General features: G+C 32.6%; 1 protein-coding gene across 2 annotated transcripts in view; it reads left to right on the forward strand.

Annotated features, from left to right (window-relative positions):
* The window catches only part of LOC128987811 (arylalkylamine N-acetyltransferase 1-like), a 98,513-nt gene that overhangs the window by 56,888 nt on the left and 16,341 nt on the right, over nt 1-25,284 (forward strand). Inside the window, exon 1 of one of the 2 annotated variants that reach the window (XM_054408837.1) lies at nt 10,499-10,608. The exons of the other annotated variant lie outside the window; for it this stretch is intronic. Coding sequence (XP_054264812.1) covers nt 10,555-10,608 — 54 coding nt within the window. The 5' untranslated portion in view covers nt 10,499-10,554. Of the gene's footprint in view, nt 1-10,498; nt 10,609-25,284 lie in introns of those variants that run through there. 2 annotated transcript variants of the gene reach the window in all.

Raw genomic sequence — 25,284 nt, forward strand, 5'->3', positions numbered from 1 at the left:
TAGTTTCGTTTTTTTAGGCTTTGCATAGCCTAATGATTTTACAGTACGAGTATTTTTATTCACTAATGGAAGGAAAAAAAATGCTGGCAACCTTTGACCTTGGACTCATTTAAAATAATTTTTCCATGAAATGAGTTAATAAATCACATAAATTACCAAAATCGTGATAACGTTATTACAGTAATTTATAACAAATCTGAAAAACTCATTCATGTCTGACTGTCGAACAGTGCGAAATTTGTATGCACTAAAACTTATACGATAATATTGTTTCATTAATATATAGATTTTTTACAAGATGTTTTTAAGTTGCCCATGGATTGTTTTTAGTAGGTACATTTCTATAGTTTTTCACTATATGACTACTAGATAATACTTTCTAAATCTATTTTTACATTGGCTCCTCAACAAGATTATTGATTGGACCAATAATTCCAATTCATGACGATACATAATGTAATATAACAATATACCGTCCTGGCAAAATAAATATGATATACATAAAAGTACAATACAAAAAAAAAAATACTAAGCCATTAACACTATTTTACATTTTTTTTATACATGGTTCAAAAGTTAAGAGAAGTTTGTTCTTCCGTTTTTATAAAGATTAATGATCCATATTATCCTGGCCAACACGCGTTACAAAATATTAACATCCTTCCCTTGCTCCTGATTATTTTAATTGCCTCCAATTAACACGAGTAATGTGCAATTAATCAATGTTCGACCTTGTGTTTATAGGAAACCTTGAGCAGTTTGGAAGGGTAGTTTTATTCAAACATGAACCTTTAAGCCAATGGGATAAATAATTTTAAATTTAAAACTTTTAAGGCAGAACGTCTGCTTTTCTTTAGAGTTATTTCTTAAAGCTTTGGCGGGAACAATTTGATGTAAAACTTTATCCACCAGCACTAAAAGTTGTTAAATGAAGACTGAGTTAGCTATCAAATACATTGTTAACACACTTTAACAATAACTATAAGCGTAGTTGAACTATACATGATTTAAAAAGTTAAAACATTTTATGTGCTTTAAGCAATGTTTTCTGTATTGGGTCTAAATTTTCTAATGCAAGTTTTTTCTGCTTGAACTCTATTGAATTATCAATAACGTTTTTCTTGTAAATATATTTTCTAAGAATAAACAAATTTCAAGATCCGTCTTAATCCTAAAAAAATAATGTATTAAATAGTTATGAAGTTATTTATCCAATGTATTTTGTCTACTGCATATTTAAAATTCACTATAACAATAATTATAACAACAAAAGTACGAAATATTTATTTTTTATGTGAAAATTAAAAATAAATCTCCAAACTATATCGTACTTGTTAATCTATGGTTACATTCCATTTATAACTGTTTGATGAGCGGATAAAAACCCCTGAATATTTTTACAATCGATTGTAACCAAAAGCTGCGTCGTTACTGGTTGGATAGTATAGTACACATGCAATAAATTAAAAAAATAAAATAATGCTTTATTGTAAATAAAACCTATTTGGCAGACTATTATTCGTCTGGAAAAATCAATTGAAATAACCCTCCATATTATATACTTGAAAAATTAAAAATATTGACATTCTCTCTTTATGTATGTGATTAATATACTTCCTACCAAAGACAGCTATTATAATTAATCTATGCTACTAGTATTTATTATTTTACGGAATCTGCTCCTATGATTATGTATTTTTCTCAGGAGTTTTTCGAATTGAAGTGAAATACAATCAGGGACGGAAAACTTTAAATCAAACTTGACTACGTTAGTCACATAAGTTAAGTCGAAGTTTGTAGCGTCACAAACTTTGCCACTTGAAACTTCGTTACAACTACAAATCTTAAGAAGTTCCAACATTTGTTATCCTCTTGCATTTCAATGGCTTTTGTCTTTTTTTTATTTTTATCCCTTAGTTTAGTCTGTTGTGTGTGGTAAAAAGTGAGATTTGCAATGGACCCGGATGATATTAATTATATGTATTATGATAACAGAGATTCAAGAATTTTTGCATTGTAAGTCTTGTTTTCAGTTTCACTTGATACAAACCTAACGTATGGACAGGCTGAGTGTCCAATGAAAAGAATGTCTCTCTCATTAGGATTAGGAAGATCTAAGGTGTAAAAGAAATTTAAAGTCCGTACAAATATATATAAAAATATTATGCTCCCCAAAAAACTTATCGAAATTGCACAGATATTTGCGATATCAGCTTTCTTTGCTTATTTTTCTAATACTAAAGTACCCCAGGAAGACCTATCCTAAAATTCTTACCGGAACGCAAGAATATGTTAAATTTCTCAAACTAGAAGTATTCCTAGGAAGTCCTATATGCCACAATTCCTAATTATTATTATTATTATTATAGCTTTTTCCACCTATTTCCAAGATAGGCATATATACTACTCTTACCCGTTGAAAGTATATTTTATTCATACCGTCTATGAACATAACACACAATTGGACACTAATACTATACTGGTTACTCTAGTAATACCCAAGGAACCAATGAAAGAGAAATAGGCAAAATTCTTAACAACATTTAACTTATTTTTATTTTTAAAATCCATAAATTTAGGACATACCTAAATTTGGATGGCGTATATCGGTTGCCAAAGCAGCTGCATCGCAGATGGTCATGTCGCATGATGGATGAACTATTTAGTTGGCCATTACATCTAAATCGTAAGCCATCAGCAGCTGAGCCATCAATCAGTTTTCTTCGCTCGCCAACCCAGACATGTAATGAGTGAGTTTATTTTCCAACATGTTTACAATGTTTGTGGAAGGAAAACGCTCATTCATCATAAAGTTGGTCTTCACAAGGTCATTCTTTTAAAACTGTTGATATCTAGATATAAATTAAAATAAAATACAAACAAATCCTTGAATCAGTTATGTATGCACTTAGATACGCATTTTCATCTGAAAATAATGTAAGATAAGTGCAGAAAAGAGTTTAAGATGATCTGTTTCGATTTTTTACTGACTAAGAACAACTGTTTCATTAGTCGGGGCCAGTTATCAAGCTCAATGATCAAGGGAAGCTGTGCCCAGTTTCGAACCATCAAAATATTGCTGCGAGCACTATAACCTCTCATCTACCCAGTTAGATGAATGCAATTCAGAATAACTGCCAGTACTTTATACTTTATACTTTTATACTTTTTATACTTTATATTTTTTGATGAAATGGCGACCATACAAAGTAGGTATTTTAAGCCAAGTATGAATGGAGATGAGTGTAGAATGAGTGACGTGATCTTGTAGTCTTGTTAGTGACCAAGGCCGACATATTCCTTAGACACAGCTGTTAATTAATAGCCCATACAGCTAATGGAAAATTCATGATCATCCTTTTAACCAATTGTCGATATTCAAGGAGCGAAATGTTTTGGTGAATTGAAAGAGGTGAAGTAATAATGATGTAAATTGTTGCTTTGAAGGGGTTTGGATGAACTCGATAAGATTGAAGATTCAATATATCAGAAAGAGATATCATTGCCTTCCATTTCCTTTTGAAGGATCAAGCAAAATTATATGACTCCATTTGTTATTCTAAAAACGTGAATGCTTCCATTCAATAGCAATATATGGCTTCGGACATTTTATAGGAACTGTTACGTTTAAAATAATGTATTATATAACTCAATTGAAACCCTCTCATGTAGAACGAGTATTTATTTAACTTTTATTTTGTTGTTACAACACTATTGTCTTTTATGTTTTAACGCAAATTAGCTGTTGACTTTTGGAACAATGATTTTCCAGAAGCTTTACACAGTTCGTTATTTTTGGATCTCCTAGTTCTGCTGTGACAAGCTTAATGAAACCCCCAAGCGAACCACGTCCACTATCCTCTTTTGTTTGTTTGGACACCTCTTTTTCTTTGCCTTTTCACGCCACATGTTTTCTTTTTCACTCCACTGTGAGTATCTAGAAGATCGCAAACATTTCACACATAATAACCTGATGATATTAGTATGCATTTCATTGTTAACCTAAACAAATCTGTCGTGGTCAAAATAACAATTATTTACTTTGTCAAACCACTAAAATACCTTGTATAACTCTAATAGAATCACAACTACTCTTGATCCATTCATTGGATGTGAAAAAATTGTCACACTTGCTGTATTTGGTTTGTAAACAGAGTTCAGAAAATTTTCCTATAACTGTTATTAAGCTCAAACATGATATCATATCTCGACATTCTGATGTGGGAAGTTTTTTTACAATTATCAAACCATCAATCGTGTTTTTATAGTCTTGAAAACTCGATTTTATGCGTGACTTTCTATTCTTTTATTTTATCCTCTATCATCAAATTTGAAAACAAAATGTCGCGTCATTGAGATCACTGAGAATATCTTCTATTAAATTCTAGATCCCAAAAAGTTGTGAAAACTGATTTTTACTAACCTTGATGGAACATTTGTGCACTAACCCCCCAAAGAACATCAACTTTCCATCACAAAAAATGAGCTCCAAACAAGGGTATGCTCGTTTAATTTTATGGGCAGGCTGTTAATTAAATGCTTGGTGTACCGATTACTTGTACATGTATAATTGCTTTGCTGCTTTTACAACATTTTCCTCTAATTTTTATATGAAGGAAGCATTATGAAGTAAGCAATCAATGTGGAACAATACAACTCACCTTTCCGCTGCCTTGAGGTGTCCAACTCTTCAAAACAATGGCAACCTTTCATATAGAAGGTTGTGCTAAGGTTCGACAACGAATGCAGCAGATCGGGACCTGTACTTCCTACTCAATGCAATACACTTCCTAATACTTCCAAGGTTCTACGATTGCTAAGGTAGATATTTTGAATGCGGTTTCGCGAATTATTAACTAAATATTGTGCTTTTTTGAAAGCATATTGTCGGTAATGTAAAGCCATTTTTTATGCAAAAGTTTTCCAGTGTTTATTTGTGAAATGAAGTTTTTTTAAAATTTTAAGTTATATAAAATTAGATGATAAGGATCTTGGGGACAAGAAGAAACTTATCAAGATCAGAACACAAAGCTAAAAACAAAACACCTTGAACCAATAAAGATTTGGAGAGAAGTGAAATGGGGAAAATACAATCAAAAGGTGAATAATGAAAGAAACATGGGATAAATAAATGAACACCTTCTAAACAACAAACAAAATAGCACATATATAACTAAGTAGCAGTATAGCACAACCATTGCGCAACCAAACAAAACAAAGTGCAACTCTTATTTAGCCGAACACGTTTAATATTCAATACAAGTTAATTTAGTATTCAAAAATAGTTGTGGTGAAATATGGTCAATGGGTTTCTGCCTGGCTTAAAATGAATATCTCGAAATGATTACTGTGAATGTGCAAATGTTTCATCACATCATTGTAGTATTGGATGAATAAAAGCGCTCAAGTCAGCTGGGAAAGGTATATTACAAATTAATTTATCCACAGCAACTATCTTCTAGCTTCTGGTTAACTATTGTATATTGTCTGTAGCTGTCTACTTACAAACCAATAGCAACGTATTCGCTATTCGTTAATTATAATATTTAACTTTATAAATATAAAAATTTAGATTTAAATATAAAAAATAGACTCCTTAACCGTCCTGTAAAACATCCCATACCGCCCAGTCACTTTAAAAATTAAATTTCTCTTCAAACATTTCTCCCTCTGAAAGAACTTATGAAAATCAATCGATGGCAAACAGTTGTTATCGTAATATCGACACCTGTCACAGCTAGCTCATCAGATATTTATGTTAACGATCTTAACTTCACCTTCAAAGTTCACAATGCGGTAAAACATCGTAACTCCAACTCATTCTTCATATTGGAACAGTAAAGGTAACATTTCAGAGAGGATTTTACTTATTTATTTAATTTCATTTACTTATTTGTTTAATTTTTTACAGAAGGACTATTTCACAGTTTTGTCAAGCTCCTTTAATGTCAACATTTTAATTATATAAATTCTTTAAAATCCCTTAAGATGTTTTATTGAAAATCCAACGCTAGAGATTTTTGTTGTTGTAAATACAAGAGGTACATGTAATAATCTTCACCAGATTATTCTTTTCACTGTCGTTCTTTAGCAATACTTTTTAAATAAATTTTAAACCTTCATTCTAATAAATTTGACATACAATTTTGTAAAGACATACAGGTGGAAGTGTAGTTAGAATAAACTCCAAGAGATGCACCTCTTTATGTGACATAGGCCTACGTATGCTCACCAAGTATCGTGAAGTAACTTTGTACATTATTATACCTGAGCATAGTGTGCTCTTAAATCAAGCAAGGCTTTCTATTAAGATCATATTAAATTTCCGAATTTTATAGTTTGACGTTATTTAGTTAAATTATATGTGTATCAGAACGGAACATATTTAGATGTTTTCATATAGTTCAAATTCTCTCCTTAAGTTAATAATTGACATTTTTGGTCTTTCACAACATTTGGAATTACAGTGTGGGGTAACAAACCTTCAGCCTTTGTTCATCATTTTGAAAACGATGCTTTTCGTACGTTATACCCTTGCATGTTTATCTTCGACGAAGTCGTGTTCAGGATGTATAAATTTGAATATCTCTAGTCTGATGGTGGAAATCAGGAGTGGTTCAACTGGACAAGATAAAGTCGCTTGACGATGTTTATTAGTTTATTATGCAAACGCCAGTGTTTTCGCAAAAAAATCCGATGTACGAGAGAGAGTCAGGGATCGGCTAACCTCAAAGAAAACTAAACTAAAAGAAAACGAATATGAACCAAGAGAGAGTTTAATGATTTTGAATGCTTTGTGTTTGCCGTATATTTTGAAATAATGTTTTATAGTTATTTTATAGGTAGTAGTTTTTCCTAAACTTTTACTTTAGAAAATAAATATTTGCAAACTTGGTTAATATCAAAATTGTTATTTATTTCATCAAAACACATAATTATTCATCAATAGACTTTTAAGAAAATAACGCCTATAATTAAACTGTGTAGATATAGTACCTACCTACTTCATATTTCATACTTCTTTCCTTCATCTTTGACCAGCAGTTGGCTGGATAGATTGAGTCAAAACTAAACTACTAATTTGAACTGTGCAGTCAATTTCAACTTTGTAGTAGAAAGTTTACTTCGTTAACAGATTTAAATTTTTATTATACTGTATTAAAGACTATAAATTATATGTAGTAACCAATTAAATGATTAATGGAACAGCATACCTCAGTTGTATCGATTAAATGCGGCCTTGCCAAGTGGTCAAGGTCTGATAATGATCTGAATGGTTGTAGGCCTATTGAACTAGCTTAAGTTGGGAGGAGTGCGTTCTAACTGTTTTGTTGTTAGTTTGTTGATCCCTCCTTTAATATTGTTAACGAATGATCTTTAATTTAATTTGTTCTAACTATTCTTTATTTTAGTACTACCTTTACATTGTGCTTTGCAACGATGTATTTAGTATAGAAAATAAATTTGGTCTTTGAAAACATTTGAAAATTATTATATCACCACTTCCTTATGAGTAATAATCCTTATAGTATTAAATGTAAACAATTCCATTATGTCTTTAGGTGGATGTAGAGGAAGTTATGATATAGCTATTTGTTTCTAGTTACTTAACTAACTTTAAACAAAATATCATACATAACCTATGACATAATAAAATCATTTACTATTTGCTGTATATGTAGGTCTATGTATTTATAAGCTAGCCCTATATGAAGTTTGTTGTCAAAGATAGTACACCATACCTTAACCACTTCTAACTTAAAAAATCCGACTGTACACATGACATGTCATTTAGTAGAACTGCTTGATCACTTCAAAAGATGAGCTGTTACTAGAAGGGGTTCCAGTGACGTACAAGATTTGATATTAGAATGGATGAGTCGTAGCCCGTGGTCATTGGACTGTCGGTTTAACCTCTATGATATGTGATAAACTCAAAACATGTCATAATTTCGCGAACTACTTTCCGATTTCTACGGTGACACTGTTAATAGTACAGGTTTATGAATAAGATAAGCAGGGGGACTTTTAGTGACAAAATGTGTGTCTGAGTAAGGAATATTTTCCTACCACTGCAGAGAAATGATCACATTGCCACACCTGTAAACAGTACGCAAAATAGCTCATTGCCACTCTAGAGAAAGAATGGATAATTTCGCTCGCTTAATCAGCCGATTTCATTGTTGTCATCTCTACACCAACCACAGCCGCGGATCCGTTAGGACGTGAACAACCGAGAAGCCAGCAAATAACATAACCCAAATGACATGTTATATACGTCTCTTAATACACAAATAACTATTAATCAAGTTTCAAATTTCACGCACAAAAGGGAACTAATGTTTTCATCATGATATAAATATGCCATCTGGATGCAAATAAAAGGAGGAGAAGTAAGGAAGGAAAATTAATTTTGATTATAATAATGAGTAATGACAATGAATTGTCGTCATCTGCGCTGTAGAAAAGTTCACAATGAACTGTATGAACAGAGATCTTTCATACAGTTAAGTTTTAGCTAGAATAAAGGTTTATCGAAATGTGAGCAAAACAAGTTATTACTATCCATTACCAATTAAGATTGTGGACAAGCAACTAGGGGTGTTTAAACAAAAATGTTCGAAAATTAGGTGTTTAGAAGACACCGAGATGATCATCAACACATTTCACGTGGGATCTTTATAATTAAACATATTACAAATTGTTTGGCCATTTTGGTCACTAAATACGTTTCAAAAGTCAAAATAATTCACCCTCAAAACACAGCTATTTAAATCTTTGCATTGTGTTTGTTTTCTAATAAGAGTAGCTAGTTAATTGATCTATATTACACCATTGTGATTTACCATACGTAACCAATTTTTGTACTGTATTAACTCGCAAAACAACTATTTTGTAGTCAAAACATGTTCCTGTAGAACAGTTAATTCTGAGTAGTGGTACAAGGTTCGTCGTTGACTTACCGATGCAGTCTTTATACGCCTCTTTTAGTGTTAGCACGCTCTACTCGCTGCGAGAAGCAATTAAGCTACAAAGTAACTCTCCATTATGACCAGTCCAGTCTTTGTATGTATTGGTTGTTGCCTAACACGCCTCTTGTACCTGTAACGCCTCTTTTGTAAACTGTCAAGCTTATCTGCTAATATGGTGAGAATCGAACGATTTGTGTTTGTTTAGGTGCAGCACGTAATTGGAATTTAACAAGTTAATTGGTTAAAGTTCTGATCATAGACATACTACTAGTATTGAAATAGGGGTTGTATTCCCATGTGCAATATGCTACGAGTCCACTCTCGCCCAGGTGCTCTCCGAGGCGCTCGTCCAGTAAATTTCGGGCGAGAGCTCGGCATTGATAGCATCGTGTCTTGCAGTCGAAATGGAAGCGCTATTATGCGCTCGTCACTCTTAAAGTCTCGGTTCCTTTGACTCCTGTCGTCATGTCTAAAACCCTACTCCAGACGTCCAGACGGAGCGCAGGCAAGTCCGAGACTCTACCGAGGCACTACTTCTACCTTGATGTGAAAATTTCCCGGAAAATATCAGTTTTTCGATAAACCCTCTCGTAAGGGCACGTAAAGTTTATTGTGTTGTCGAATTTTATCAATTTTTTAACGATTTTGCGAGTTTTTCCGTCGTAAAACCGTATGTTCTCATCTTTTAACTTCAATACTCTGTTTTATGTGGTTGAACCTCATAAAAGAGTGTTATGTGGTTGAAGTAAGAGTGTTTTGAAAGTCCTATAGCCTGCAAAACTTCACTTTTGCCATTTTGTGCGAAAATTATTACATCATTCTGGAAAGTGGCTACTTTCCAAATTACACTAGCTGGAAAATGCTCACTTACCCGACTAGTTCCGAAAGTCACCAAGTCAGCTGATTACATTACGTAAACCGTTCATCAGTTAACTCTTGAAATTTTCTGCTAATATTTGTTGGACTTTCAGTACTATCAAATGGATAGAAATTAATACGTATCTCGTTTCTGCAGTGCATGCAGAAAATTTAATTGCAACAAATCTCAGAATTCCCTACTTTTTGATAAAAGATTTAACTATGAACCGTGCAAAATATCTAAATTTCTGATCTGTGGAAAAATGTACTAAGGTATAATTTGCTCCAGTTCAATTTGATCTTCACTAATCTTATTAAAAAACTAAAACCTCTGTAGTAATGGTACTAATGTAACTTTTATATTAATTTACGCTCTAATTATTTTTTCTGGTGTACGCGCTTGACCTTTACATTCACGTCCTTATCAGGTTGTCTTATTAGGCCAACCTCAGCTCCTCATAAATTTATGGCTTAACGTTTAGGACGTCAAAACATATCCTCGATAAACTGTAGAAAATTCGAATATCACTTATAACGACCGTACCATGTAATTCCTCTATGTTTACACCCTTAAGGTAGCTACGGTCTACGGTCTACGGGCTACGGTCTACGGATGAGCTGCTCGCTGGGTGGGTGGGTGTTGGCAGGCGAGGTTATAAGAGGTCCTACCAGAGTTAGTTCCACAGTTACTGTAGTGTTCCCTTGCTAGCTGTGCGCCGTCGCCATGGAGACCACCACAACCGCCGTCACCATGAAAAACAACTATTGGCAATCTCGGGTAATTATGTGATAATTGTTAAAATTATGGGGTGGTGATTAGATATGTGGTTTGTGGTGTGTAGTAATGCGGTGGAATTTCATTAAATTTGTTCTGAGATTTTTGGGATTTCTTATTCTGCACCAGATTTGTTATTAAAGTATTTAAACAAAATTGTTTTCTTATATTATTTTTTTGTATTTGCATAAAAACGTATTCTGTATTTTATCTAACAATACTTATCATGTTAAGTGCATTCATAAAAATTGTTTTGGATAGTTGTTGTTCGTATGTTATTTCACGTTTATTAGTTATACAGTACTCAGAATTCAAAAAAATAAACAACAACTATTTTTTCTAAATTTGTATTGATCTAGTTTCAAGATTTTTGGGTTTGCTGTTATTTAAATACTACATTCCATTTCGTCACGAATTTTAAATTTATATTGACAAAAAGGATTTTTCTTAGAAATATTTTTTTGGCAAACCTAAATGTATTTATTTTATTTACTTATGTAAATTTTTTCACCATGATGTAAGTTTTTTCGGTGACATTTTTACAAAGAATTCTAGTGGTTGTTATCTGAATACTATTTCCCCTAACCCCCCCTAGATTTGTTATTATTTAAGAAATTGTCTTACGTATTTTCATTCCGTAAATTGATTCCAATTACATCTAATCATGTTGGATAGTAATAAATATATTACATAATATTTTGTAATTTTAACACTATCCTAAACAATCTCGTTACCCATGTAACCCAACACTTTTTATTGTTTATGTTAATTCAAAGTTGAATAGTGATTAACTCAGGCCAATTTCACATCGAATTTGATTATAGTTCCAGTTATTGACGAAATATAATATAATGATGTGTTAAAAGTGTTTGATTAAAACTGTATCAGGAGATAGTAACTAATACAAAATTTTATTCATATACTGTATCCCATTCTGTCTCAGATTTTAAATTGTTTACCGTACTAACAACAGTATTTTTTTCTGAGAGAACATATTTTCTGTTCTATAAAAAAAATTGTCATTTTATTTATTTATTTCATATAATATTTAATAACATGTTTGATGATTTAATAAAAATAAAATCTACCTTACGTATAGCTGCAACTAGTGATGAAAATAAAACTTCTAATAGTACTACAGTATGAAATTACAACTATGCTGTAATTATAAGCAATATGGGAAAACGTTCACCAACAATCACCTTATATTAAAACAACAAATATTTACTATTTTACTTGTTATTATTGTTATTTAAAACATAAACAAAAATTAGGAAAATGTTTTTTTTTTATTAAACTTCGTTAATTATCGACTGTATGGAGTATCCACCTCAACATTAAAATAGTAATGTTTCTAATGGTTAATAATCCTACAATTAATGTACTAATGTTTTGGTTCTTCTTAGGTTTTTTTTTAATTAGGTTGGACTAGAATTCTTTCATTTTGTTATATTACCTAGAAACTTTCTCAGTTTCAATCATATTGATGATTGTTTTTCGTATAGAGGATTGATTTAAAGCATGCATCTAATTTATAACTATAAAAATGTATTTAAATGAAAGTTCAGCTTTGTTCAGTAGGTTTTGGTTTGTTTACATATTTGAGTTTTTTTATGCAATTCGATCATCCAAGATTCATGTTTTCTACATATATGTACCCACGTTTAAGCTGGGTACACAGGCATTTAGCCAAGGTCGGACTACGCAGTAGATACTAATAACTATGACACAAAATCATAACCTATGCAAATCATATGCTTATTTACGCTTGGTGTTTTGAAATGTGTATGTGACAGTTTTACAATGAAATACTAATGAATTATTAAAGACTGTAGCTCATTCATTCGTTTACTACATTACCTAAATTAGTACCATAATCGTCCGCCCGGTTACTATTTCTGTTCTTTCTCACAGTTTGTAGTTAACCATCATGCTAAATAAAAGGAAATTGGGTTCCTATATTTTTTTAATTTGTTTTATTAACAGTTACCCAGTTTTTACGTTTCGATCACAGAAAGATCTACTACAAACCTTGAATTTATTTACTGTAACAAATTAGTATTGTATAACAATAGTAACTGTAATATAACTCGTACGGTCATTTCAGAACCACGGCATGAATACCACGGGGATTATAAGAACAAAAATGGTATGGATCATAATCATAAACAAAATGATGATCTGCAATACTAAGACTGCTTTCAGAGTAAACTAATGATGTTCCCCGAGCAAAGCTCGGTCCCCAGGTACTTAATATTTAAACGTAACAGTCAAAACCCTTTCAAAACCAGCTGCCACGGTTATTAGTAAACACATCAGGCCAGTGGTGTCATTTTTTTATGTTTATGAACCAAACCATTTCTGTTCTAATATCCGTGGTTATTCGCAATATTTATGGTTTCGTTACTGACTTTTGTTTTGTTAAGTTTTTTTTTTCACGCAATATTTTTGGGTTTTACCTGTATACAGTTTTTGTTTACATACACTGCTTATTGGTTGCACCCAAAATTTACTGTTTTCTTTCCTGCATACAAGTGTTTTCGTACACTTTTTTGCACACTCATACACAATGTAAGTTTGTTTACCTACACGCACATCTGTATAGTGTTTACATAAACACAGTTTGTTTACAATCCGCTCTGTTCCCACGGCATTGAGCACACATTCACATCCACGTTCACTCTTGTTCTGATAGTATTGTAGTACACCACTCCTTGAGCCACTTATAGTATATGTAAGATATGCGAGGTGGAGTCCTTGCTATTGCCCTTGGATACATCGACGATTGGACATAGCGACACAATTATCGTATCCGATGCTATCGATGAGTTACTATGAGTCGATTAACATTAACAGCAAGTAAAATTATAGTATGGTGTTCACATTATGGGGATTTTACGAGACAATTATAGTATCCGGTCGGATAATGAGTTATTAGATAGATTATCACGAGGTAAAATTGTCGTATTTATGGTTATTGTCGTATACGATGCTTTAATATGATGGTGTTTTTGTCTAATTACACTCGTCCCTTCCCAATGAGAGGAGAACACATAAGAGGAAAATATGGTTCTTTTGACCTGATACTTACTTTCTTTCCGTGTCCGGAAATCAGACTTCGCTTTTCCAAAAATTAGCGACTGGTCTAGGCGTGGGCAGATCAGCAGATGGCCAGGATCCTGAACAGCACCACACGCGCACAAGATGTTTTTTTTCGTCTGGACCCCGAAACCGTCGAAGTCGCACAACCGGACGACTTCGAAAAAAATTTTGACCTGATGTACCCTTTCATTTCATTTAGGTAGATTATCAAAAATGCCTAGGCTACCTAGTACGGAGTTTAAGTGGTACTGCAGGTTAAATATACTGTAAATAGGTGATTTAATTTGAAAAGATACGCCTACCGAAAAGTGTGTACTTGCTAGAAACCAAACTCCTACATAATATTTGAAGTTGATAGACCCAAAAGAGTAGTACACAATACTTCATTGCAGCAAGAAAATCGGTTAATTGATATTTTTGTCACACAACGTAGATATTTTTATCCAAATTTCGGATCAATGAGACCAGTCGTCTAGTAGTTTCCCGTGATAGAATCTCAGACTTACCTTACAAACATCCATACTTTCCCCATTAGTATTATATGATAACTTTCAGAGAAACGTAAGTTGTTTCAACAGCCCTTTTTATAATCCAGGAGAACCAAAATATGTTACGCTTCAATAAAAACAGAATGAACAATAAAATAACTCAGTCAACTTTTTACCGACGTGTGGTTTTCAAGTTTCATCCCAATCGTGCCCCTTGCAGTTTTTAAGCAAATGCCACCGATTTTGAAGTACAGTAATGCGATGTAGGAAAGCAATTTTACCCTTGATCAATAAAAAAATTGTCTTGATCAGCTGTTTTCAAGGTCATCGGATATAACAATCAGCTGTTGACGGTTGTCAAGCCAGTTAATTGGTCTTGTACATCCCACACACCCTCACAGTCAATTTATCAAATTACGTTGTATTTGTTGAAATAGGACACCGTTTAAGTTTTGAGTTACGCATTTAAAATATATGAGTGAAATATATGTTATTATCTTGTTTAATAAAATATACTGACACGTTTTTTTCAGTTATCAGACTATTCTCAACAAAAAGGGGTCCGTGTAACATTTAGTTTTATGTCAACTTTGAAATTTTAGGCGACATTTGAGATTGAAAGTTAAGTTAATGTTTTTGGATTTCACACCCTAGAGACTCATTGTCGGGAATTTTTTATTCAGCAGTCTATCTTAAAATACTAATTAATATCATAATGGCTGGTGTCGTTTAGCTTTAAATTCTGAAAATATGAATAGTCTAAACACTCTTTAAAAATGTCTTATTTTTACTTCAAAGGGGAGAAATATAAATGTGTAATCCTAGATGCGACAGTCAGGAAACAATCTTTTGTCGCAGAGTCTATATCGGACGTGCTCTTTACTTAAAACGTGACATACGAGCTGATGTCCATTTCGACTTTCTCAATATTTCGCCTTAAAAAGATGGGAGATCACACCACTTTATTTATAATATTATTATTGTCATGTAATAGGTTACAGCTCATTATAGAAAATTTATTTTATTTTTCTAAACGAGCTGTTAATAAGTAAACATATTAAGTTTGTGGTTATTTAGTATAGATTTATGTAATTTATTTACATTCCAACCTAATTCAAACATTTAATTTGAACCCTATAACAATATCCGATTTAGAAAACTCCTTTACAATAACAATATTTTTTTACTATTTACTAACATAGTGAATAAATCATTCGAGATAAACACTGTAAATATAATTTAAAAGTTGAAACCCACACTGGCGGGTTGGCGTATTATTGGATGTCTGGCGATGGGCAAATATTTATATGAAAGGGTGAATTGAAGCACAGTAAATGGCTAGATTGCGGATATTTTCATTCAATGTCCAATCTGTTATTTGAGTAGGCCTATGGTTGAGACTACCTTTTCACTAGATGGAAGGGAAGTAATTTAATCATTTCTAAACACTAATGGACTCCTAAGATTTTAGGATTTTTAGTTTACGTTAAAACTAAGCATTTAATATGCGATTTGTAATTGTTTTATGTTTAAGTAATTAGTTTATTGTTAACAAGGGTTTTTATAAAAATAAAATTGAAATGATATTTAACTGTAAAGTAACTTAAAGTAACGTAAAATTGACAAGTAAACAAATATGTTATTGTCATAGTAAAAAAGATAATAATAAGTAAAAATAATAAATATAAATATATAATACAAACATAAAATGTAATATAAATAAATATATAAATATAAATATACAATAATACAAAATAATAAAAATAATAAACAATATAAAAATAATAAAAAAAAGCTGGAAACAAACTATGCGATTTTATCAAGTCCAGGCCACATGCTATTGAAATACCAACCTCTGCCAAATTTTAGTTTGTTTTGAAAGTATGTATGACGTATATTTTCAAAGAATACGATCTCCCAATAGTTCTTACAATAAACTAAATTGTTAAATAGTTCTTTGGCAAATTATAACCAAACTGTAAAGCAACTGGATATAGGTGCACGAACATGACATTTTTCAGTAGTTTTACACAATATTAAAATCCCACCTATATTAGACGAAAACGCTGTATAGTTAGTTATCCAACATGTGTATGTTAGTTTTTTTTTTCATTTTACATTAAAAGTGAAATGTATTATTTTATAGTAAAGTGCACATTCGAGAGAAGTCTTTCTAATACGACTTGCCGAGAAGCGAAATGCGGCTTTTGGAGATGGAATGCGCGTTAGCTCATCGATTCGCAGCCATTGTTTTGAGTGTTATTGTCTACATTACCAGACGTTCCTTCAGCCATACGCTGGATGAAAACTTCACACGCTATACGAAATGTTATTATTTACTATTTTCACCAGAATACGTTGTCTAATTAATTTTTTAGCGTCGTTCTGATAAAATACAAACTGTCTTTAGTTTTAGTCAAAGTGTTAAAAGGGATGAACTGCGAATGAATGTTGTTCTTTTTTTGTGATGATCATAAGAAGTATTATATTTCTTTACAAGTATCTTTTTCTTTCATTATATGAGGACAGTTTTGATTTGATTGAAATACCATTCACCTATATTATATATATGGTACGATATATACGGTACGGATACGATTCTGAAACATAAACCCATAACGTTTTTCACTAACAAACTAACGAGATGCAACTTTGTATACAACACCTTGACTCCTCTTATGACAAAATAACGAGGATTTTTTATTTGCCTTTTTGTAGAGTTATAAGCAAAAAAATCATAAATATACAGAGTGTCCAGAAAGTAAACAGCGAAACTCTAGGGAATTGTATCGGCGCATCATGACTGGGTTTGCTTTATTTTGCCTTATTTTACAACAAAGTACTGTAGGGGTTTTCAGCGATATGTTATTCGATCTTTTTGAACTTGGTGTTGTTTGATAGAACATTCTACGGGCTAGGTAAAAGTGTACTGGATATTTCTTCCATAAAATCGGCCCTTTTAATTATTTGAAGCTAAACAGTTTAAATTGCCGGTTTTATTTTATTATTTCATATTGTGCCAAGTCATTTGAACACAGGTTTCTCTACCTTAAAATGCGAACCAAGTTTCATGACTGTGTACAAAAAATCAAAAATTGTTTTGTATCCTAAAAAAAGGCAAAAAATAGATCGGTTATGAAAAAATTTTTACAAAACGGCAGATATCTTCTTATAGTTTTGTGGAAAAAATTATTCTAGATTTCCTCTTTATGTTTAACCATGAAACAATTTAATTTTTCAGTGTTTGGCTGTTTTCTTAATTGACACCTTTTAATTTAGATACCCACATTAAATGCCTTTAAAAAATTCATTTTGGATCCGATAGACTAAATGGCTTTAAAAGAGATTTGAATGTTTGCCTTGTATTGTATAGATGTACAAGTTCAAAAGTGTGTATTGTGCAAAGCGATAAACTTATGTTAATCTTTATTGCCACCTTTCCCCTCTATTCTCTGAATAAAATGTTATCATAGACATAACATGCAGTTTATAATCAATAAAATTATAATTTTAATTGATATAGTTTAACTATATAGCATGGATAATTCGTTAAAATTGAACATTTGTTTTCAAAAGTCTTAGAATTGTATTTTGAAAGTCCGTTAATAAAATCTTGAACAATGCTTTTACTGCAAACGGGACAGTGCTTAGCACAATAATTAAAAGTTGCGCATTTATAAGTAATCTTATTGTAGTTTGTTGCTGACGTACTTAAGTGATGTATTATATTTCAATTCAACTGTAAAACTCTGACGATCCTTGGGTACTTTGTATTTTCTAGAATTTAGTAAGTTTTTCTTAGAGTTCATTTAAACATTTTTCTTATATGAAAATACAGTTATCGGTGGTTAGTTCAATGTGGTAGGTAGGAGGCGTGCATTTGTGTCGACTGTATATTGCCTGTAATTTATTAAAAATCTCCTTTCAAAGATTTAGTGATGCTGACTAACTTTCTTTATAACTGGTTTAAATGTGAATTTAACAGCTGACAGATGAATTTTAACTAACCGCAGTTAGTTTGTAAACAATAGACGACACTTTCTGTAAATGAACTTTAATTTAGGCTTCTAATATTGACTATTACATCCTGATTAAGGTAAGTAAATCTTTCTTTATGGCATACATTTACAATCAACTCATTAAAATAATTGCAAATTATTATTGTATTCATCCAAGATGATGGCTTTAAAAATCACAATCTTTAAAAAAAAGAGTACTGCATTTTTGTTTTGCTTCGAAAACAAGTTCTGTATCCTATTAAAATGCGTATTAAGATGCGTGATACAGGAGCAATTCTACGAATAAACTGTCTACCCGTGCCAAGAGTATACTTAAAAAAAATGTGCCACTTAAACTATAAATTTGATTTAAGAATCACTTAAACTGGCTGTTGGAATACAACAGGAATTTTGTCTGTTAAATCTATAGAACTGGCCCTGTGGATTTGTCACTTGGCTAAAAACAATTTCTTTTATTATAAATAATTTATGAGTTTTAAAATAAACTTTTAAAAGTTTATCTTGGTTTTCTTCCTACTTATTCTATAAGCAAATAGTGCGTGCTACAAAAATAAAACTTAAAAAAACACGTAGGGCCTAGATTCATACAAGAAATTATTAGAGAATTGTTTCATGGATTAAAAATTAAAAAAAATAAATATGCTTGATATCGAGACAGGCAGATAAAAATCGTAAGAAATTTGGGTTTAATTATTTAATTACAGCTCTTCGCTGGTGTGCTCCAGTTACCGAAACTCATCAAATTTTCGGCTGTCCATCAATATCCTGTTACAAGTTTTATGACACCAGTAGAAAGTGTTGTGTACAAGATACTGGCCCTGACGACGCCTGCGATATTCAAATCCAGCGAAAGGTGCGGCCTTGTCCTAAGTCACGATGTTTGTCAAGTTCATTGCCAGTAAATCTACTGCACGTAATCGGCATTTCACTAACTCTGTTTGATTTATTGCTTTGAACTTTCATTTCATATTTGATCTGCTGCAGCCTATGTTTTGCTATACTGTACTGTGGCATTTACTTCATATAAAGACTATGATGCAGGTCACTGGATACATATTTTTTTATATCAATTTAGTTTTTTTTAAGCTACCTTGAAGTTTTTTTGTTTTGAGTTCTATTTTAACTTGCTCTTCTTTTCAATTGTTGAGACTAGTACCACCCAATGCGGCTTTTAGAATGTAGGACGATCCCAGATGAATGACAATAGTTAATTGGCATTGTAGACTGGCGATCAAAGATTAATTAATCAACAAATGTCAATTAAGGCTACTTGATCCAACTTCTTGAATAGAACATTTTAAAATATGTACTCCAAACCCAAAGAAATATGGTATTTGATTTGATGACGATGTATTTCCTTCATTGTTTTCTTATCGAATAATCTAGCTGAGATTAATACACGTACAAACAATTTGTAGCTTTTACCGATTTTAAATTCACAAAGTATACATATTTTGTAAAAAGAAATGCACTTGTATAATAAGTCTACACAAATACGAGTATTTGAAGTAATTTATTTTTAGGTTCATAACCACAACAAGTAGTGTTTACCAACCGGTTTAAAAAGCTCGAAACTCGAGCTTTAAATTTCGAACTCTGTGTCCGGACTGCTCCCACTTATTCAGGGTCATTTTTAAGTCTTTTATTAGTGCTTATTGCCATTTAAATTAAGTAAAAAAACTAAACTTGATTAGTAAAACCATTCAAAATCGGCTGATAAAGTAAACGCCACAAAAATAAAGTAAAGATTATAAACTGGGTAAACAAGTTTTTACAAGTAGGTAACCTGATTACTTCGTGTGAATGCCGTTTAAAAAAAATACCGTATATGTGTTGATTCAATCGCGAACTTTCCACTGTATTTTCCTATTTAGTCAACTACTAATTTTACGTCGCAAAATATTACCAAACGTCCATTCAGAAACGTATTTGCCTATCGAGTGCTAGTTAACATGAAAGATGTGGCATTGAGAATCAGCCATTCCTAATGATTAGCATTTCGCACATTACGTGCCTTGCTAACCTGAAGTGAATATGAAATCAAAGGACACAAGAATGAATACAGCAGTAAATGAAAGGAACAAACAACTACGAAGCTCAAATGCTAATGAAGAGTTACCAAGCAACGCGAGTTAACAAGGTTAATCGCGACTGAACATTGCATGCAGGTTCTACAATTGTTTTGGTCTGATTTTATTATAGGACAATTTTTATCACCTTTAATTACAATGGTCATTTCAGGGTTTATATTTGATTATGTGCCATACAATATCCACATAGGCCCTACGCATATAAAATACAAGGTATTGTAGAATACTTTATTACAGGTTCATCGCAGTTATGATTGTTTAGGTTATTTTTTTGATATCACATTTAGACCATTGCATTTCTCCCGTGAACTATTTAAGATTGGAAAATTAATTAACGACGAATCCCAGACTATTTAATCAGTTGCAATTTCATTTGGGATTGCTTGTATAATATAACTGGTTATACCTTTTTAATCGGGTTGGCTTAAACGATTTAAAAATCAAAGAGTTTTAACTCTGCTTTACTCCCATTTCAAAGTGTCTCTTGTGTGTATAAATAATTAGTAAAATTAATTTTAATTGACTACAATCTAAATAAACTTGCCTTTTAGGGTTACAAAATATTAATTTACCACAAAAACCGACGATCAGGGATGGATTAATCGTTTATAAAACCCCATGTCCATTCTCAGTTCCTGATTTTCCAGTTCCTGATCAGGCACTGGCGATACCATATAATCTGAATTCAATATATAATTTTGGAAACATTTTGTATACATTTTCTTTGATTTTTCTACATATATAAACTGAAAACTCGTAAACGTGCCAAGCAGTCACAAACTTGCTTATCAACTAACCTTTAAGAACTTTCGTAAACAATTACAAGGTTTCGTTTGACAGGCCCTTTCGGACCTTCACTCTTGAAGGGCGGTTCAGTTCCGGAGCTGCGAGCAAATGTTAACAAATTAATCCATGTCCAATAGCCTCAGAGACAAAGGTGTAGCTCGGGGGAGGAAGGTGACCTTGGACCTAGGACAAGGTCACCTGTTCAGGGTCAAGGTCAAACACTTTCTACGAGGGCGTGGTCATACACGGTGCAGATTAATAATACAAGACGCGTTGGAAATGTTAGCGCGTAGTTGCGTTTGCCATAAAAGGCATAATAGATGAATGACACAACGCCGCTATATGATGATGTGATTGGTGTATTGTGTGGTTAAGTTATTGTTCGAGAATTTTCAACAGGGTTGTTTTCGTTAGGGTGAGCTATTAGTTGAAATATTCCTCGTACCATCAGGATATTAGGAAAATTGCAAGGGTTCAAACTAAAAAACAAGCAAAATATATCAATGGAGGCTACAGGTCGATTCCTATTTGGCGGCATTCCCTAGACTTTTTTTGTTTTACTATTCCTCCCCCTATACCGTACATTTATTCATGATGTATATATGGTCATATACAAATATATATACATGTTTATTTCATGTGTTGAGTACTTGTTTGCTTATTAAATTAATCACAAATCAATAGTAATAAAATCAATTGTTTGTAAGGATATGGGTTTTTAAAACTTTCTTAAATTCTAGGGGTTGGTGGCCTGACCCCTTGGAACAATTATCATCAACTATTTGGCTGATAAAAATCAGCAGCCGATGTTCACACAACGTTGAAATACCAAAAATAAAACTCTTATATCCATTCCTGTATTTTGTACCTCAAAGTTTGGTTGGGGGATGACAATTATTCTATTCTTCATCTTGATTCATACCGGTTTTGAAAATTCTTATGCGTTTAACGAAAACTGTATTTGGGGAGGTATGAGGTTCTTCAGTTTAATGATATCGTAGAAACGTTCACTATTTCGCAGAATTTTAGACAAGGTAATTTAATGAGTAAAGCCGTAAAATTTGGACTTATCAAGTAATTTCATGGTTTGGAGTTTTTCGATATTTATGACTTGACAAATTGTTTGACCGAAAAAGATATTTCCCCTTATACCAAACATATTTCTCATAGAAACACGTTCAACTAGTCCCAGGGTTTACAAATTATGAAGCTTAGTAAAAATTGAATTAAGTGTGTCGGAAAATGCCTTTTGTCATTTCCTCTTTTAAAAAAGTCTTGGGATATGTCCCCCGGTTAAATCTCAAGTGTAATTTGATAAATTGAGATCGACAATTGTTTCAATATGTTAAAAATAAACAATAAAGCCAATATCTTTTTCAATATACATAAAAAAACACTATAAAACTGATCTGACAAACACTTCCCAAGGTGTTTTTTCATCCTCGCCGACAAGAACTATAAAAAGAGGATAACGTTTTTTTGCACGACGGCCTTGTCTTAACTCTTCACACGTGTTGCACCAGTGAACACACGTGTTTGGCCGTGTTGAGTGTGTTATTTAAACTGACAATATAATATTAACCAGACCAATCTCAAGTAGACAATCATTACATGCAATCTTCCGGTGCAAATTATACACTGTGCAAAGTAGACGTGTATCACAGGTTTATTTGATTTCTGCACATGGGATTATTTTCATTTCGCAATCTTTGTAGTTTCCGCACGTTTCTTATAACTTTGTTTATAAGTTGTTTAACTGTAACACTAAATAGCTTCTTGATCAGCATTGTACGTGTTATAAAATTTACGGAAAGTAAATAAAAGAAACGTCTTATAACACTTAAAACATATATTTTACGCTTATACTTATACTTACAAGACGGTAAATATACATCAAAGATGGTAAGTGGTGATCGATTTCGATTGGACACTCCAATCATCATCAGATCCAATAGGCAAATGTCAAAAATCTGTGTATTAACCATGTTGGAACTATGTTGAATGAACTATGAGGCTAAGAGGTACACCCATTTCGACATAAAGTCATCAATACATCGTGCAAATTATGTCCAATTCATTATTAAATACTGTTTATAGTCATCGGATATAAAACAATATATACAGTGTGTAATGACTAAACCCATTGACTAGTTAAATTCCTTTGAAGAGTCTTTCCTTGCAGGCAAATAATAAAAAAATAATGTATAATTTATTTAATTTTCAGTGTCATTCAAATTGTGCCAAACATTATCCCTTTATTCAACATCCCCAGGCTCCTTTAATTACATCTTTTTTCTCCGCCGGAACTGCCTAAAAGAGTTACAACGTGGACGGCCTTGAATTTCGAGCAGAACAACATTCCTCTGCAGATCATTTTTTTTCAACGGCGAAGACAATTGGAGAAGGCTTATTGCGAACGACTGCGTAAAACTGGTTTAGAGCGTGAACAAAATTTGTAAGTTGGTTGTAACCAGCGGTGGCTTCAAAGAGCAGAGTGATAGCATAGCTTCAGAATACTTGTGGTAAAACACTCCATTTGGGACCATACCCACCCTAGGGACGCTGAAGAGTTTTAATCGTAAAAACCAAACTCGTACAATTGGATTTTATGATTACTAATTAGTGTACTTTGGTATTATACGGAGGCTATATCTTTTACAGTGTGCTGCGGCCGTTGTGTTAGGTTGGGTCTTAATATGTTTGTAGGACTTTCCTCGTTTCGTTATGAATCAAACGATACCATATTAATTCTTTCTATTTATGATAACGCAACCTAACATAACCGCCGCAGCGCGCTGTATAAGGGTGCCTCAGTAAACCAAAGTACCCTAGTCTAGTTTGTAATTAATTTGACAGTTAAAACAAATGCTTATAGTCTTAGCTATAGATAATACTGTAATCGCAATGGATAATTGTGATCATTGATAAAATTAATGTAATTGATTGGGGGATATATCTAAAACTAAAAATGTTAGGTGATACACCCCCCCTTCTGAGAACACACCCTAGAAAACCACTCCCAACTCTATATATATGTAAAACGTTGTGAATCGTCTCACCCCGCAGGTACATACGGCAGTGCACAAGATAGGCAGTTAGATAGGAGGATAATTTAAGTGATCGTTCCCTCTAAAAACCCACTGAACGACGATCTTCCCAAACACTAAAGTTTATCTAAAAGAAATCCACTTCAATCATCCTCTCTTACGTTTGTTATAGCCTCGTCTTACACTGTCAGACTAGTAAGTGGTAGAGACCTTTTTACGAGGCTGTAAAAACATAACTCAACAATTACAATTAGAGCTCGCTCAAACGCAGGTAAATCATAGTTACTATCAGAACTGTCATGTGTGCCTTCGGGGCTTACCTCATCGCCCAGTCAAACTGCATAATCACGTCACGTCAAAGGCTTACTTTGCTTATGTTCTGAATACAATTATATACGTAAATATGTTTGATATTCAAAGAAAAATAATTAAAATTCTGTTCAATGATTCATCTTAGATACGAGATATTAAAATGAATTACCTAAATTACATATACGTTACCTTTAAGACATTTTAATTAATTGAAACTCGTCGAAAATCTTTTTTCGCATAAACATTAATTGCAGTTAAATTAGTAAAATAACCTAAAATCTCCAAATATAAACTGAAGCGGCAGAGAGAGGTAAAACCAAGGCAGTGATGTCGTGGGTTCACGTCTCAGAGCTCCAATAACAATTGATCAATACTCTTCATTCTTGTCATGTAATGTAAATGTATCCGCTCACCCTCTTCTTTAATAAATATCACACACAGGCTTGATGAACATGTTAGCGGGCAAATACAAGGTTGAATTGTTGAAAGAGGCCATCAACCACTCTTTAACAGTGTTAGTTTCCAAAAGAACGTACAGAGTTGAAAAATGTAGAGAAAAGTCCGATATTTTGAATATATTTGAGTAATGTCTTCATTATTGTACTTTGAAATATACTAATACTGGATTTGCAAGGAAAAGATGGTAGTAAGGCTAGTCTCGTGGCTAAAACACGGGACGGTCTTCTTAAAGATTTCGGGTTATAATCCTACCATTAACCAAATAATTTTTGTTTCATGATAATTCCGTAACTCGGTGATTTTCAGCCCTCTCGTAATAAATAAATACATCTCTGGGTGGTAGAACTAACCGTCTCTGAGGTAGATATCTACCTCC

Source organism: Macrosteles quadrilineatus, unplaced genomic scaffold (genome assembly GCF_028750875.1).
Source record: "Macrosteles quadrilineatus isolate MER2022 unplaced genomic scaffold, UCM_ALF_1.0 Scaffold_2__2_contigs__length_208266976, whole genome shotgun sequence".
NCBI classification, from domain to species: domain Eukaryota; kingdom Metazoa; phylum Arthropoda; class Insecta; order Hemiptera; family Cicadellidae; genus Macrosteles; species Macrosteles quadrilineatus.